Genomic DNA, 18,296 nt, shown 5'->3' with positions numbered 1-18,296 from the left:
TATGTCCATTCAAAGCTTATTAGTGCTTGCCTGCTGCTGCATGTGGCACTAAATAAATGTGAGTTTCTTCTTCTCACTATAAGTAATTATGAACTACTAAAATCTAAACATAAAGGACCTAAAATTAGTCCTCAAAACAGTTACTTCCATAGATTTTGTTTTATGAATATACCTCTTGCATGTGAAAAAAAATGCAGCATGTAGGAATAATGGTAAATATTAGAATTATAAAAATAAAAAATAATCCAATATTTCATTGCATCTAAAGTGCCATTAATTAAAAGCTACACTGTTATTTTTCATACCACTACCAAAGAGACAATACTGCTGTTGACTGTAAGATGCACCCTAGTTTCAGAGATGTTAGAAAGGTTAAAGTTCAAAAGGTTTGCTTTTTAGAGGCAATGAAATAGAGCAGCCTTGAGTTCAAGAGTGCAACGTGCCCCACAGAAATTACCTCACTTAATCCCGCGGCTTAGACAGGACAGGTGAAACGGAGGCCTGGAGGCAGCACCAGAAACAACCCATGGGTGTTGGTGCCGGCTCTCCTTCTCCCTTCCCCAGGCACTCACCGGGGTGTGCGACTCCAGGATCTGCGTGCAGGCCGACTTGGTCAGGGTCTCCGACACACTCAGCTCCTCCAGAAGCAGGTCCTGGATGCTCAGGAGGGCAGTGTATGCGCACAGGGTCTTGGCCATCCTGGCTGCCTTCTGGAACTGCAGGGAGACAAGGGACTCTGCAAAGCGACTCTCCTGGGCCTCCAGCTGCTGCACTCTCTCCCGCAGCAATTCTCCTCGAACCTGGGGAGACCAGAGCCAGAAACGGGAGAGCAGTAAGTGGAGGGAGGGCGGAGGAAAGAGCATGCCACTTACAAATAGCACCCTTTTATTTTTTTATTTTTTAAAATTATTTTATTGAGGTCATATTGGCTTACAATATTGTGTCAATTTCAGGTGTACATTATTATTTGTCAGTTTCTGTATAGATTGCGTCGTGCTCACCACCAATAGTCTAGTTTTTAGCCGTCACCATACACAAGTGCCCCTTTACCCCTTTTGTCCTTCCCCCACCCCCTTCCCCTCTGGTAACCACCAATCTGTTCTCCTTATCCATGTGTTTGCTTATCTTCCACATATGAGTGAAATCAGACAGTGTTTGTCTTTCTCTGTCTGGCTTATTTCGCTTAAACTAATACCCTCAAGGTCCATCCACGTTGCTGCAAATGGCGTGATTCTGTCATTCTTATGGCTGAGTAGCATCCATTGTATATACACCACGTCTTCTCTATCCAGTCACCAGTTGATGGGCACTTGGGCGGCTTCCACATCTTGGCTATTGTGAATAACGCTGCGATGAAGATAGGGATGCATAAACCTCTGTGAACTGTTGATTTCATGTTCTTTGGATGAAATCAGTGGAGGAATAGCTGGATCTTTCAGTATTTCTATTTTTAATTTTTTGAGAAATCTCCATACTGTTTTCCATAGTGGCTACACCCAGTTTGCATTCCCACCAGCAGTGTATGAGGGGGTCCCTTTTCTCCACATCCTCTCCAACATTTGTTATTTCTCACCTTGTTAATTATAGCCACTCTTTGACGGGTGTAAGGTGACATCTCATTGTAGTTTTGATTTGGATTTCCTTAATAATTAGTGAGGTTGAACATCTTTTCATGTGCCTGTTGGCCATTTGTATATCTTCTTTGGGAAATGTCGATTCACATCCTCTGCTCATTTTTTGATCACATTGTTTTCTTGTTGTTGAGTTGTATGAGTTCTTTATATATTTTGAAAATCAACCCCTTGTTGGATATATGATTTGCCAATATTTTCTCCCAGTTGGTGGGTTGTCTTTTTGTTTTGTTCAGAAATAAAACCACACATCTATGGACAGCTAATCTTCGACAAAGGAGCCAAGAACACACAATGGAGAAAGGAAAGTCTCTTTAATAAATGGTGTTCAGAAAACTGGACAGCCACGTGCAAAAGAATGAAAGTGGACCATTATCTCACACCATACACAGAATTAACTCAAAGTGGATTAAAGACTTGAATGTAAGACCTGAAACCATAAAACTCCTAGAAGAAAATACAGGCAGTACACTCTTCAACATGGGTCTTAGCAGTATCTTTTCGAATACCATGTCTACTCAGGCAAAGAAAAAGAAAAAATAAACAAATGGGACTACATTAGACTAAAGAGCTTCTGCAAGGCAAAGGAACAAACGGCACTCTTTCAGATTTCGTTCTGGCAGCCAGTCATTGACTCGGGACTCTGAGGTACCCCCCAGATATGTACAGAGAAGCAGCGCTGGAATCTGCAATGCGCAATTTAAGACCACAAGGGCATCTCTGCTCATAAAGACTCTACGGGGCTTTTGCAGTCTAGCTGTGCATTCCACACTGATCATTCTGCAAGGTAAATCGAACTGTGCTGCTGTCCAGCACAAAATCATTGAAAGGCTCCCCATCCTAGAGGATGAAAGTTCCAACCTCCTAACAGGCTCTGAGGCCCTTCCCCCCCTGCTCCCGCTAAGGTATGCCTGGAAAGGCCTGTTCTTCTGCCACACACACCCTCCCCCCGATCCCACCACACACACACCTGGGACCTCCACCCTTCCTGACCGCTCCCCTACACACCATGCTCTTTGTGTCTAGTGTCTGAGCTTTGTGCTGTGACTGAAACACTCTGCATCCTCGTCTTCCTGAAATTCTCTCAGTTGTCCTCTGGGTCTCTGGTTCCCAACTAGCCCCTCTGAAGCATCCTCACTCTGCACCTGTTTGTCACTCTCTTCTCTACGTTTCCTTCATTCCATGCCCTTCTCCCATGCTGGCACTCACCACACCATTTACCGCACTAGGACAGAGCTCCTCCGGGCGGTGCCCCGCCCCCAAGGGGCTCAGTAGACTCTAGCCCAGTGAATCCGATCACTCCACTCATTTACTCCACTCAGTAGTACATTTCGGCATCTATGTATTTTTTATCTACTACCGTGACCTCATACTTTCTCTAGAAAAATTGCTACAGTGAACAATGTAGTCTAATGCTTCTCAGACTTCACCACCTGAGTCCCTAAAGACAGGTCCCTGTAAATGTGCACTCCTCTCCCCTGCACAGGGGGTTAAAGTACAAACCAACAAGTAGCCTGCACATGCATAATATCTCATTGAAGTCTTTCATTTTACCTGTAAAAGTCTGTGGGATTTTATTCACAATAGCCAAAAGTAAAAGCAACCCAAGTGCCCATCAACAGATGAATGGGTAAACAAAATGTGGTCTATCCATACGATGGAACATTATTCAGCCTTAAAGAAGGAAACTCTGACACGTGCTACAGTGTGGATGCCATTATGCTAACCGAAATAAGCCAGTCACAAAAGGACAAATCCTGAATGATTCCACTTATATGAGGTACCTCGAGTAGTCAAATTCATAGAGACAGAAAGTAAGAAAGGTAGGTGCCAGGGGCTGGGAGAGGGGGCATGGGGAGTTTCTGTTTAATGGGAACAGAGTTTCAGTTTGGGAAGATGAAAAAGGTCTGGAGATGGATGGTGGTGATGGTTGCACAACAATGTGAATACTTAACGCCACTGAACTGGACACTTAAAAATGGTTAAAACAGTAAATTTCACGTTACATCTATTTTACCATAATATAAAATTTTGAAGAAAAGTTTGTAGAATTTTGTTTTCTGCCATGTAACCTATTTTTAATACTCATATGTTTTTATTCAGAAGTGTTAAAGTAGTTGGCTTAGGAAAAATATTTCCATGAAGTAGAGGTTGGCAGAAGATGAGGGCCCGGGTTTCGCCCGTGGCTGCACAACCTTCCTGTGCCCGTCCATGTGTCCCCCAGAGGAACGCAAGTCCCAGTCTGAAAAGCTCAGATTTCATCTTTATGATCTGTCCTTCAGGAAAAACCCTGATGTGGGGAAGAGGGAAAAGTGCCCCAAGGAAGCAAATAGCCCCCTTGTGGGTGTTGTTGGCTGGGAAAGACAATTCTGCCTGGAGGACCTGCAAAGGCTTCTTGGGAAAGCGGTGCCTGAAACAGGCCTCGGGGGCTGAGGAAGGACTACAAACGGAACATAGTTCTGCAAAGACATACGCTGTGGGTGCCTGCATATCTGGTTCACAGAGAAGCCCACCGACTTCAGGGGCTGGAGGAAATAACACATAGAACCATGGTGTGGAAACAAAGCTCCTCTTGGAGAAAGGTTCATGTCCCTGCTTGAAAGGGAACAAGAAGTCTTGTTCTCAAGAGGCTGCTACTAGACCCCAATCTTTCCCTAGTTTGGAGAACCAGGTGACATTTACCTGCCCATTGATGGGTTTCCATGGTAACTGCAGATCATGGGCCTGGGCCTTCTGGGTGGGCCTTCTGCAAGGGCCAGCAGCTGTACTCAGCTCGAGTACACACAGCTTCTACAGGTAGTCCGATGTCCTCGCAAGACTGTGCAATGCCCTGTGAGAATGGGACCCCAAGAGCCGTGTCTGATTCCTTCTATATGGCAATGCTCAGAAGCTGAGTCTCTAAAGTTCTTTACAGATCTTAGTCTTCTGGCAAAATCCCTGTTCCCACGGTTACTCTTTCATAGTAAGTTCACAAAACAAAACATATTACTCCTTTGCTCATTAACCCAGGAAAAAAATTTAACGAGCACCAAATATGTATAATACAAAGGAATGCGAGATGCACCTAGGGGATGGGGAGGGGTGGAGAAGAGGCAAAGATGAACCAGACACGGATCTAAGCTGAACGAGCTCATAACTGAGGAGGGCAGGAGGTGCAGAGGTGAAGGCATGGGCTCCAGAGCCAGATGCCCAAGGTGTGGATTCCAACCTGTCGCTTACTAGCTGGTGACCTTGGGCAAGTTCATTAAGCTATTGGGCCTACATTTCCTCACCCGTAAAATGGCAATAATAATACCTCCCAACACACCGGATTATTAAAAAAAGGCCTTATTGAGGTATAACAACCATACAATAACCTGCACATATTTAAAGTCTACAATTTGATAAGCACTGACATGTTTATACACCCATGCAACCATAGACTGCAATTGGGATGGTGCACACAGTCAGGCTAGTGCGCACAGTCAGGATGACGCGCACAGTCGGGATGGTGCGCACAGTCAGGATGGTGTGCACAATCGGGATGGTGAACACATCCATAACCCCCAATTCTCTCATGTCCTTTGTATCCCGCCCCCACCCCGCCAGCCACCGTTGATCTGCTGTCTGTCACTATAGATTAGTTGCATTTTCTAGATTTTTATATAAATGGAATCATACAATATGTTTTCACTCAGCATAATTATTTTAAGGTGCATCCTCTCCTACTATCTCCTTTTGGACTATTTCTGATGTTTCCATTTCATCTCCTTTGTGGTTTATTAGCTAAAACTCTGTGTTGTCATTTTAGTGGTGGTTTAGGGTTTGTATCACATATCTTTAATTTCTCACAGTCTACCTTCAAGTGATATTATATCACTTCATGTAGAATATGAGAAGTTTACAAGAGCAGACTTCCATTTCTTCCTTCCTCGTCTTTGTGCTATTTTTATCATACATTTTCATTGTACATATGTATAAACCACACATTAGTTTATTATTTTTGTTGAAACAATCAATTAATTAAAAAAATTTGTATTCAGGACCAGCCCAGTGTTGTAGTAGTTAACTTCACATGCTCCACTTTGGCAGCCCGGGTTTGCAGGTTCAGATCCCGGGCATGGACCTGCACACTGCCCATCAAGCCATGCTGTGGTGGCATCCCACATACAAAATAGAGGAAGACTGGCATACATGTTAGCTGAGGGCTAATCTTCCTCAGCAAAAAAAGGAAGACTGGCAACAGATTTTAGCTCAGGGTCAATCGTCCTCACACACACACAAAAATTTGTATTCAGGTGAAATTCAAATAACATAAAATTAATTATTTTAAAGTCAACAACTAAGCGGCATTTAGTATATCCGCAGTGTCGTGTAGCCATCACCTCTATCTAGTTCCAAAACATTTTCATCACCCAAAAAGAAAACCCCATAAGCATTAAGCAATTACTCCCCTGTCTCCCCTCCCCACAGCCCCCCGCAACCACCAGTCTCCTTTCTGTTTCTATGGTTTTACCTATTCTGGATATTTCACATAAATGGAATCATAGAACATGTGAGCTGTTGTGACTAGCTTCTTTCACTTAGCATAATGCTTTTGAGGTTCATCCACATTGTAACATGTATTAGAATGTCATTTGTTTTTATAGCTGAATAATATTCCATTGTATGTACAGCCAATTTTTAAAGAGATTTAAAAATAAGAAGAGAATCTTACTTATTTATCCATGTAGTTCCCATTTCCAGTGCTCCTTTCTTTGTGCAGTTCCAGATTTCCATCTGGTATGGAAATCTTGCCCAAAGGACTTCCTTTAACATATTTTGCAGTGTGAGTCTTCTGGTGATGAAATGGTTCAGCTTCTGCATGTCTGAAAAAGTCTATTTCACCTTCATGCTTGAGAAGATATTGTGTCTAGATGTAGAATTCTAGTGACAGTTTCCCCCCCAATACACTAAAGACATTGCTCCCTTGTCTTTTCACTTACATTGTCTGCAATGAGAAATCTGCTGTCAGCCGGATCTGTGCTCCTTTGGAGGTAATGTACCTTTTCCTCTAGCTGCTGTTAAGATTTTCTCTTTATCACTGGTTCGGACCAATTTGATCATGGTGTAGTTTTCTTCATGTCTCCTATGTCTGGAATTCGTTGAGCTTCTTGAATCTGTGGGTTTATAGCTTTCATCAAACTTGGGAAATTTTCAGCCATTATTTCTTCTCATACTCTTCTATTCTCCTCTGCTTCAGCAAATCCAATTACCCGTATACCAGGCGACTTGAAGTTGTCCCATCGTTCACTGACACTCTGTTCATTGTTTTCTCTGTTGTCATTTTAGATAGTTTATATTACTATGTCTTCAAATTAGCTAATCTTCTTCTGTAATCTTTAATCTGCTATTAATCCTATGCAATATATATCATATATCACATTTATGTGTGAAAACTTCATGGTTTTCTTTTCTAGAAGTTTGATTTGGGTCTTCATATCGTCCATATCTCTACTTAACTTGTTTTGAAGATATGAAACAGTTATAACAACTGTTTTAACGCTATTCTCTGCTAATTCTAATACCTGTATCAAGTCTGGATTGGTTTCCAGTGACTGGCTTTTCTCTTCATTAGGAGTCCCATTTTCCTGCTCTGTTGCATGCTCGGTAATTTTTAATTGGATGACAGACGTTGTGAATTTTACCTCCTTGGCCCTGGATATTTTCGTATTTCTATATGAAATACAAAATTCTTAAGCTGTGTTCTGGGATGCCAGTAACTTACTTGGAAACGGTTTGATCTTTTCTGGTCATGTTTTTAAGACTTTTTAGGTAGGACCAGAGCAGAGTTTAGCTTGGGGCTAATAATTCTCACTAATGAGGCAAGATCTTTGTGAGTACTCTATCTGATGCCTGTGAATTATGAGGTTTCCTAGCCTGGCTGGAAGGAGCCCTCATGGTTCCCGCCCTGTGGGAGCACTGAGCATTCTTCTCGCTAAACCTTTGGGGCTGTCTTTTTCATGGCTTTGGGTAATTTCCTCACACGTATGGGCCAAGCAGTTCTCAGCTGAATACTCACGGGGACCCAATGGATATCTCTGGAGTTCTCTCTCTTTTCTGGTCCTCTGTCCTGTGAAATCTACCTGCCTTGGCTTCCCTGAATTCTTAGCTTTGTCTCCTCCACTTGAGGTGTCTACTCAGGTCTGCCTGGGTTCCTTCCCCCTGTGCCACAGCCTGGAAATCCTTTCATGGCAGTACATTCAGAGGGCTCAACTCATTTGTTTCCCATTTCTCAGAGATCACTTTTGACTGTTGTCCAGTGTCTTGAAAACCATTGTTTCATATACTTCAACCCTTTTTACTCTGTCCTGTCCAGAAGCAGAAGTCCCTCATAGGGTTACTTTGATTATTAAATAATCTACTACTTTTAACTGCCTAGAACAGTGTCTGATACATTGGAGTGTTTAATAAATGTTAGCTGTTGTTATTGTTGGTATTAATCTTATTATTGCAGGTAGAATACGGTTGGCGCCATAAGAGTGGTCTATATATAGTGCTACAGGGTAGCTTAGAGGATGGAGGAGGCGGAGGGGTCAGGGAGGTGGTGAAGACATTGGCATTTGAACTGGATGCTGGAAGATGCAGGCATTCAGGAAGAGAGAACAGCACAATCACAAGCGCTGAGTCAGGAGTGTATGGGGCCCCTGTGGAGTGAGTGAGAAGGTGAATTAAATCAGAGCTGAGAGGAAAGGCGGAAGACGAGGCCACAGAGGCTGGACGGAAACCAGTACAGAGACTCTGGCCGCCAAGTACAGGAAGGTGAACTTCCTCCTGAGGCAATGGGAAGGGCTACAGCAAGCCTATAGAAAGTTCCTGAAGTGGAAAAACATGAGTGATGGGCAAATGAGCAAGAAATGGATGAGAGGTAACCTCATCATGAGCTCAGATTTCCACGTTACCTCCATGTGGTCTCAGTCTTCCTCACCCTTGGGTGGGTGGTGGCGCAAACACCCCGTAAGGCCTCGTTCCCTGCAGAGATGCAGGGCAGATGAGGTGGCCATGAGGATATCTCAAGTTTTATTTATGCAAATTCATACCTAAAATGTGGGGCAAGTGTAAAGCCTTTTGTATGAGCTGTAAGAACAACGTGGACAGGGAAATTAAGAAAAGAAAGATTCTCCAAAATCCTTTCTTCTTCTTCGGAAAGCTTAATTTGTTAATTCTAGCACCATTAGAATGTGCCTCTAGAGAGGCTTTTCATCCTTGTCTAAAAGAGCTCCTGGGAAAGGATATAGATTTGCATTTCTATGAAGTATTAATGACAGGCTTCATTAAATATTCAAGCTCTCTAAAGTAATAAAAATTCATTTGCAAAACAATATGCTGCTAAATACTCTTATTTTAAATGGGAAGTTCAAACAACTTCCTTACTAGTTTCCTGACATCATGTGCATTTCAAAGGAGTAGTTTCTTCTATGCACCGTGATGTCCTTTAAATGCAAAATAAAATCAACTCCTGTCAATCAGCAGAGAATTACTGGGATTCTAAAACATTCAAGATATCACACCCCGCTCCTTATCCAGGTTTGGAAACAAATACAATTAGATGCATAGGTGAGCCAGACAGACGCCAAACATCAGCATTAATATTGATGGGAACTAGATAGAATGTGGCTCAGATGTGGTCCAAATGAATACACACTCCCCCCAAACAGCAGGCCTCCCCAAAAGCTCATCACATCTTGGACAGAGAATGTGGACTTCCCATGGGCAGCTGGCTTCCAAAGAGAGAGGACAGAGCTGCACTGAGCATGCCCAGTCCCTTCCTTAATCCCACCAAACAGAGAACACCCTCCTTGGAGAAAAGTGGGTGAGGGATGGAGAGAGGCCAGGATGTCACTAGCAAAGTGCCTCCGCGTGGAAAGAAAGGGGTCAGAGAGGGTCACATCAGGAATCTCACATCTGAATGCTGGGAGGAAAGGCTGGTGAAACACTATTTAAATATGAGTGTGCACTTGTATTTTAGTGGCTGGTCCCCCCCCAAGCAGACCAGTTTAACCTATGCTTTGCTGGATGGGTTCAAAATGCTCAGAGGGAGTAAGAAGATGGAAAGTGTTTAAGACTTTCTCCTCGTCTTCCATCAGGAAGGGAGTGGACTCAGTAAAGGTGTTGTGGGAGATCAAAATTGGCCACTCTGAAATATGTCTCTTTACCTTGATTATTTTCTCTGACGGACATTTGACCTCCCCCAACTGCCTAAAGGAATTTAACTCTGGGTGTAGACAGGCTGGCAGGGTCCTCGCTAAGCCCATTCTTAACAAAGTTCTGTTTACCAAATTTTTACATTTGTAAAGGTATCTCCCTCTGTGTAGTGGGAAGAGGGCGGGGGATGACCTTATCTGTGAAAACTCTTAAAGGACGGAAGAAGAAGACTTAAATCTGCATACTCTTGATTACTACAATTCCTGTCCCTCCGGCCACATTCTCTATAGGTGGCCCTGCAAAGCATTGTCTGACAAACATTTACATTTCCCTCTTCATGTAAATCGTCTTCCTCCCCTCTGAAATCCCAAAACACCCTCCTTTGTCTTTAGCTGAAGATAGTATTTAAGATGAGAATCTCTGCTATTGTGTTGCGAAACAGTTTCCCTGGTTTCTGCCATGTATACATGTTTTTAAACTTGGTATTATTTTCTCCTGGTAACCTGTCTTATTAATTATTTGGCCAGCCAGAAGAACCTTGAGGGAAAGGGCGGAGGGGAATTCTCCCTCATCCCTGACAGTGTGTTGGGTTAATATTTGTTAAATGAAATACCACCTTGCTAAATAAACATCACCAGTGCTTAAATTTAGAGACAGAAAAATTGATTTCTATGTCTGGAAAGACATTGCCACCCACTCCATCATCTAGATAATCAAAGTACAAAAATCTCAAACAAATTAAGGGTACTGCCTTAAACCTGTCAGCATAGTTTTGTTGGTTTCCTTTACAGTTGATCTGTTATCTCTTACATACAAGGTTACAACTTAACCAGCAGTGTGACCTAGACAAGTTGCTTAACCTCTCTGAGTCTCAGTTTTGTCTGTGAAAATGAAACAATAAAATGATAGGAGACAATGCTTAGTAAAATCTCTCGTACCTAATGAGCACCTAATAAATAGTAGCTGCCATTATTATTACAACTACTATTATTTCTATTATCATTATTATAATTAGTCAAATAGAGTTTCTTTTGGGTTGTAGGAAAAAAGATAATAGTTTGTAATATTGGGGGTTTTCTTTCCTCCTTTAAAAAAGTTTCCTCATTTCTAATTATAAAATATACGTACAATGTAGAAAAATATTGGCAATGGAGATTCCTGGTGAAAGATAGTGGATTTATAATATGCATCTATTATTTTCTTTAAGGCAGAAGGGAAAGATGAGGAAAATAAGAGAGGAAACAACAGCCACAAATTTTAAAAGCTGGAGAGGAGATGACTGAGTGGTAAAGGACTCAACAGATCCTAAAAGGCTAAATTCTAAGCCAGCAATGGAGTAGGCAAAGAAGCAACATAATTTATACTGTAAAATCCCACCAAGTCTCAGAAAATGCAGGCACCAGATAGATCTAGAAGTCAAGGGTCAAAGTTGAAGGTAAACAGGAGGAAAGGTTGAGCATCTCACCTAGAAACAAGCCCCCAGAACTCTCCCCACCCAACTCTGCCCAGCAGACACTGCTCCTCCCTCCACCCAGCAGGTAACTAGAGATTTGCTCCCTGGAAGAGTCTATGAACTTGGAGAAACCCAGCCCAGTTGAAGGTGGAGGCTCCATACTGAAAACAGAGGGCTCAAGTGAACTTTACATACTGACTACTGAAATCTCAGCTCTCGTCCCCCATTCGGCTCCTGAGATGCCAGCAGCCAGGCCTTGACCATCTAGGCAGGAGACTTGTCTTGTCTGGGGACTCTGTCCAGCCTTCAAGAAAGATTTAAAGATACTGACAGTGGAGTTCCCCAAGTGAATGGTCCAGCCCAGTCACACCAGAGTGAACGTCACAGTCTACAAGCCCTGCTTTTGGCTCAGAGCCTCCAAGCAGCTTGCAAGTACTCCACTCTTAAACATGAGCAGACCACCAGGGATGACCACATACCTGGGAAAGCCCGTAATGAATGTAGAGGTAATGGTAACATGCGGAGTTTTTTTAAAAAAGAACTTTAAAAAACATTACTGTTTTCAGAGAGATACAAGAAGTTATAGTAGCCTTAAAACAAGAGAATGTTATTTCTCTAAGAAGAGAGCATTCAGAGAGGAAAAAAAAAAAAAAACTCTTGAAGAATTAGAAATTAAAAACATACACAAAAGACTCAATGAAAGGTTTGGAAGGTAAAATTTAGGATATTCCCCAGGAAGTAAAGCAAAAGAACAAAGAAAAAGAAAATAATAAAAAAGAAAACTAAAGTACAAGAGGTCCAATATCTGAATATTCAGAGATCTAGAAAGACAGATTAGAGAAAAGAAGGAGAGTTAATCATCAAAATTATTCAAGAGAATTTCCCAGAATTTCAAGATTAGTCCAACTATCTGTCAAGTAAGGCGGCAGAATGAAAATATTTTCAGTCTTGCAAAATTTCAAAATATTAAATTTCTCATGTATCCTTTCCTAGGAAACTAATAGAGGATAAACTTCATTAAAATAGGAGCATATCAGGAAACAGAGGAGGGAAGGGAATTCACAGCATGACCCCAAGATGGCAGCTGAGCATAAGGTATTGAGGGCAACATCCAGATCGGAGAACACCAGAGTTACAGAGAGAGATTCGTCAACAAGATGGAATTAATAAAAGATATGACTTGTGTGATGGTCCTGATAGGATATTGAGTCAACTATCAAGAAGTGGACTGAATTAATGATAAGCACATAGAAAAGTAACCAAAAAAGAAACCAAAGACAATACTAACTCCAGGAAAAACAAAAAGCTATACAGGAAAGAAAAATGAATCTCAGTTTTGATATGGCTCCAAATAACAGTTAAATAATCATAATAACAGAAATCTCAAATATGAATCTAATTATATCGGGGGTGGGGGAGGACAGGAAGGGCTCGTGTGTATTGCAGGTTCAAAGAAGAAAGATAGCTAAATCTTATCTTCCATAAATAAAAGTGAATAGACAATGTCTAATAGTAGAGAAAATGAGAAATAGCAAGACAAGCACGTTATTTAGAGATAGAGAGGTAAAAACCAAAAGATTAAGCTAAAAGATTAAAAGTCGTTATCTCCGAGGACTTGAAAATGTGTGGCAATGTGGCTGCAGGGAGCTGTTCTTTGTTCAGCACAAACACTGTAGAATTATTTGACTCTTTAAAAGAATACATGCCTAAATTCAATAAAAATCAGAAGTAAAATCTTTAAATGGACAATGTAGAAAAAAGTTACCACATTCAAAGCATCCACAGATAACCGTGGTAACATTTTGGCATGAGAAGCTGGAAGCAGAATAGAAGACAAGAAAGGTAAGCTGAAGTCTGACTATGAGGCCTTGAATGCCACGCTCAGGAATCTGGATTTTTTTGGGGGGCAGCGTGCCCAGAGCGGTGCTCCAGGGAGATGACATTGACAGAGTCTGCCTCAAGCGACAAAATGGGGGCAAGAGCTGACATGAAGAGAAGCATCTGGAGGCTTTCCCAGCCTTTGTGGATGGAGGGAGTGTCCCTCTCCTTCCTAAAATGCATTCCCTTTCAATGCCTCTTCTTTCCTAAGCTCGATAAGGACCTGTGCCATCAGTTTTCTCTCTTGTCAGGCCAGAATAATGAGCACATTATTCTCATGCTTAAACTCTAGCCACTTCTGAAATGACAGAAGTGTGAGGGGCTGTTCCTGACAGAAGCGCCAGCCACCTCTGCACAAGTGCCGAGGCAGCTGCAGAAACACAATAGGAAGCACGCTCGATTGCGGTGTGGGAGTTCCGCTCCCGAACAAAGGGACTGCTGATGAAGTGTGCACACACGGCACGTCATGAAACCTGGAAATAGTGAATGAATAGTGGACAGGTGAATGGCTATGTGGCAGACAGGCCACCAGATGGAGGGCAACATCATTAAAATAAGACCAGAAATAATGGGTGAGCAGGATGTATGCTCATGTCTTTTTCATTTATATTTAAATGTTCCTAAAGAATATCTATGAGAAATTTATATATACTCTGTGCACAAACAGCAGGAGAACATACCAAAGATTAACTGAAATGTTCCCTTCATTTCTGGATCCATCAAACATCTGCTAACAGAACACAAGGATGGGCATCAAGAGACCCGTGCTTTAGGCTCTACTCCGCCACTTACCCGCTCTGTGCCTTTGCACAAGTTGCTCAACCTTTCTGAGTCTCAGCGTTCTCATTCGTGAAACGGATAATAATAGCCACTCCACCTGCCTCTCTACAGAGGGGTGTAGGATATACGCAGAGGTTCCAAGATTGCTTCAAACACGAAGAGATTGAAAAGAACCTAAATGTTCATTAATTGAGGGCTGGTTAAATCATTTAAGGTTCACACATATCACGAAACGCTACGCTGCGGTAAAAAGCAATAAGGAAACTCTTATATGTCAATATGGAAAATCTTCAAGTTTCAGTATTAAGTAAAAAGCAGAGATGATAGACAGATAGACAGATAGAGGTAGGTAAACTGATATAGATGATGGCAGATGGAGGGATGGATGGATGGATAGATACAGGTAGGTAAATGATATGGATAGATAGATATAGGTAGGTAATTGATAGATACAGGTGGAAAAATAAGATAGATGGATGGATGGATGGATGGATAGAAAGATAGATGTAGACAGACAGATAGATTTGGTAGACAGTTAAATAGATCTATTTCTAACAGTTGGAAAATAAAAATGAGCTACACAGTTTGTGCTGTGTACCTACTCTGCTTTGTGGATTGGCCTAGGCATTGAGGCAGGAGAAAAAAGACACATTCTCCGTCCTGGCCAAGGCATTCAGCAAGTAAGACCTTGGCCAGGGGCCGTTTTAAGTGGCAGCCTTCTAGTCCTTCAGATCCAACAAACTGGCCCAAGCTGGTGAGAGTCCCCTGGAGGTCAAGGAAAGCACCCAAATGTCCCTTCGCCAATTGGGCACTCACTTCCAAGCAGCCCTCCTAGCTGCCCTCCTGGAGCGGGCAGAGGGACTGACACGACTGGCCACTGCATAGGGAGACTCTGACCATCTATCAAGCCCACAATGGAACTTTATCTTTGCTGAGGTGTCTGCCTTAGCGCCCTTCAGCTCACAGAAATCAATCCACGTCGTGGTAGGGACTGGGATTGCGACCTTAGCTTCCATCTCTCCCTTATAAGTGGCAGGAAAAGAACAGGTCAAACTAAGACAAGGCCTGCATCCCCTTGCAGGGGCCAATAAGCACAGAGGTCAGGAGAGGAAGTTCTCAATACAGACCTCCTTACAGAACTAGAAATGCATATATTCCCCCAAATATTCTCCACGCAGTGCCTAAATTTTGTCAATTTTGCCTCAAAAGGTCCGAGCTCCTCAGTGCAGCCTTCCAGGTTTCACGTGACCTGGCTCCTCTCTGCCTCCTTGCGCTCCTTTCTCCATCCCTAACAGAAAATACTCATCCTTTTGGAGGACAAATGAAATATCTTTCAAAATGGACCTATTATAAAGCCACAAGGAAGCCTCAACAAAATCCCAAAGAATCATTATCATATACTTTGTTCCCTAACTAAAATATAATAAAATTAGACACCAATAGCAAAGGTGATTTTTTAAAGAAAAGGATAGGTTAAAATTAAAAATCAATGACAAAAGGTTAGGTTAAAAATGTCCACTTCTGGTCATGATGGAGTAATAGAGCAGATCTACTCTCACTGGATTTACTCTCCCACAACCAGAAAACCAGGTAAAGTATGTGATGCATAGATTTCAGACACTGGACAACAGGCAGCGCAGGACTGGGAAACCTGAGAGAAAGGAGATAGACAAGGTGAGCCCCACAGCTGCCCCAGCTTACAGCTTGGATGCGGTTCCTAGGATGCAAGGTGGGGGGCTGGGTAGGGGGAGCATGGGGAACCCAGCAGGCTCGCTAGGTTAAGAAAACAAAATCAGAGTTTGGGCGGCCACTGTGTCTAGAATTTGTGGGACCAATTCCCAGGGAGGAGGGAGCTCCACGAAGAGAGAGGGAGAAAGCGCCTGAGATCTGCAGGCGTGTCCTCAAGCCTTTGGCTGGGTCCTGTGAATGCCTGAAAAAGACAGCGACGCGAGGCCAGGGAAAGAACCACCAGAAAACACCAGGCAGAGCAACTGCTGGACCCCCACAGAGCTGGGAAGAGTTGCACCCCACCAGCCGGAGTGAAAAGACCCCGCAGCACACAAGGCATCGGGCAGAGCCCCCAGCAGGGGACTGCCTCAGCGGGGGTCAATTAGCCCTCGGCTAAAGGCAGCTCTTGACCCCACCTAACCAAGCTAAAAGCAAGTCTTGAAAGGATAAAACTAACCCCAAATAACTTTACATGTTGAAACTCCAACACTATTAAAGAAAACACAAGAAAATCCAGTACCCAGTATGTAAAATACACCATGCCTAGGATCCAATAAAAAATTACAGCACATGAAAAGAAGCAGGAAAATATGGTCCATGACCCGGAGGAAAATCAATCAGTAGAGATGAGAGAGATGATGGAACAAGCAGACATGACACTGGAATAGCGATAAGAAAATGAAATGAGGAATAAAGATTGGAAGGGAGGCTAATAGCTGTGATTATTTATAGATATTACGACTGACTATGCAAAGAATCAGCAGAATCAACAGATAAGTCCTCACAACAATCCTAAGAGGTAGGTGTTTCCATTACCCACACTCGAAGGACGAGTATACTAGGGCACAGAGTGATTAAGTAACTTGCTCAAGGTCACACAGCTAGAAAGTAGCCGAACTAGGACTTGGACCCAGCTCCAGGGATAGAACCAGGGAGTCTGGAAAGACTTATAAAAATTAGTAACATTTCTTTACACCAGTATCAAACAAGTAAAAAATATAATTGAAGATAAATTATCATTCACAACTGCAATCAAATCTATAATATATCTGAGAAGCACCACAGAGAATACACAAGATCTTATTTGTGAGATGACCATAAGATTTATCCCCCAGTTGAGAGTGAAAGGGAGAGCTAATGGGAAGGGACAAAGGGGACACTGGGACTGTCCCAAGCAAATCAAGATATATGGTCACCCTATCTATGGAAACAATTGCAGATTCTATTAAAGATCCTAAAAGAAGATCCAAATAAAATAAGAAACATTCCATCTTTTTGGAGGGGAAGACTATTCTCAAATTAACCTGTAAGTTTAATGCAATCAAAACAGAAATTTATTTAGGAATTTGATTAACTTATTCTACAATGTATATGCCCTCCAACATCCTCCAGGTTTAAAACTGTGCATCTGTGAGTTTGTAATGAGCCCATCATAAGGACTGGGTATACGTGGTTGAGTATCCTGTTTCTGATCACAGGTGCACCCCAGCCTCTCAGGACAGCTGCCTGTGACCAGAGCTGACACCTCACTCCATTAACCCATCAGCTGTGCAGAAACAGTAGGAAGGCAGGAAGCTCACATTTGTCTGTCTGTCTGTCTCTCTTTTCCTCCCTGAATCAGTCATACAACTCTTTCTGAATTAGTCACACAACCATTCATTCAAGGTGGAGCTCGGATTAGTCAGGAGGATCTTCTATCTGAGAGCAGGATGCGAACTTCCAAATGGCTGAAGCACACATTGGTTGCTCATGTGACACGGAGAAGATCTCAAGAGGAGAAACCTAGAACAGTGCCTGGCCCAGAGAGCACACTCCACAAAACATCCCCTACAGGAGGAAGTGGATGGAGAAGAGGGAAAGGGAAGGATAAGGGCAAGGAAAAGAAGGAAAATGGAAGAAAGGGAGGGGACGTGGGGAAGAACACTAGAGTCGTCTTGGGAGGCTGAAGCTGTCTCATTGTCACAGCTCACTGTGGTCACAACGCTGTGATGGAAAGGCACGGGGAAGGAGGCAGACACACCTTGCTCGGTGTCTTGCTCGACCCCCAGCCCTACCACTCACTGACAACGTGATCTTGGGCAATTCTCCCAATGTCTCTGGAAGGAAGAGTCCAGACGAGGCACATATCAGCCTGGAGTTGAGAGTTGGGGGCATCTGACACGGATCCTAGTAAAGAAAGGGGGCACTCAGCATGTGCTCCCAGCTTGCTCTGCAGCCCCCGCTGTGAAGCCAAAGTCCCTTTGGGTCAGCACACTGTCAGCCAGGCTGGGGCTTTGCAGTGGGTCCCTGGGCAGTGGTCAGCAAGACCCAACTCCACCTCTATGGCTGCGTGAGCTTTCAGGGACTTCCCAGTCCCGAAACATGCTCACAGAACTCTCAGCTGCTGCCTCTCACACTGAGGGCTGTCATTTCTCTCTGCAATTACCCTGCAAATGAAAATTCTGACAACTGCTGCTCGGATGTTAGGAGACGCAATCAATCAATTTCGGGAGGCACATCAAAGCCGCTGACTCGGGAGCACCTATTCTATTGGCACTTGCCACAACGAAACAGCTGATTTTGAAGATCACCTGTCATTAAAAGGTCACAGCTGACAAATGCCTCTCATGTGCCTTCCTCCGGATTACGGCGCATATGGAGCTGCTCTATTATTGGAAAAAACT

General features: G+C 43.0%; 1 protein-coding gene across 1 annotated transcript in view; it reads right to left on the bottom strand.

Annotated features, from left to right (window-relative positions):
- EVC2 (EvC ciliary complex subunit 2) overlaps positions 1–18,296 on the bottom strand; it is a 138,440-nt gene that overhangs the window by 23,595 nt on the left and 96,549 nt on the right. Inside the window, exon 17 of the mRNA XM_058546710.1 lies at positions 573–800. Within this exon, the coding sequence (XP_058402693.1) occupies positions 573–800 (228 nt within the window). The remainder of the gene's footprint in view (positions 1–572; positions 801–18,296) is intronic.

The sequence above is a fragment of the Diceros bicornis genome, chromosome 8 (assembly GCF_020826845.1).
Source record: "Diceros bicornis minor isolate mBicDic1 chromosome 8, mDicBic1.mat.cur, whole genome shotgun sequence".
Classification (NCBI taxonomy): Eukaryota; Metazoa; Chordata; class Mammalia; order Perissodactyla; family Rhinocerotidae; genus Diceros; species Diceros bicornis.
The sequence above is the reverse complement of the archived record's forward strand: the minus strand, read 5'-3'. Positions and strand labels throughout refer to the sequence as shown.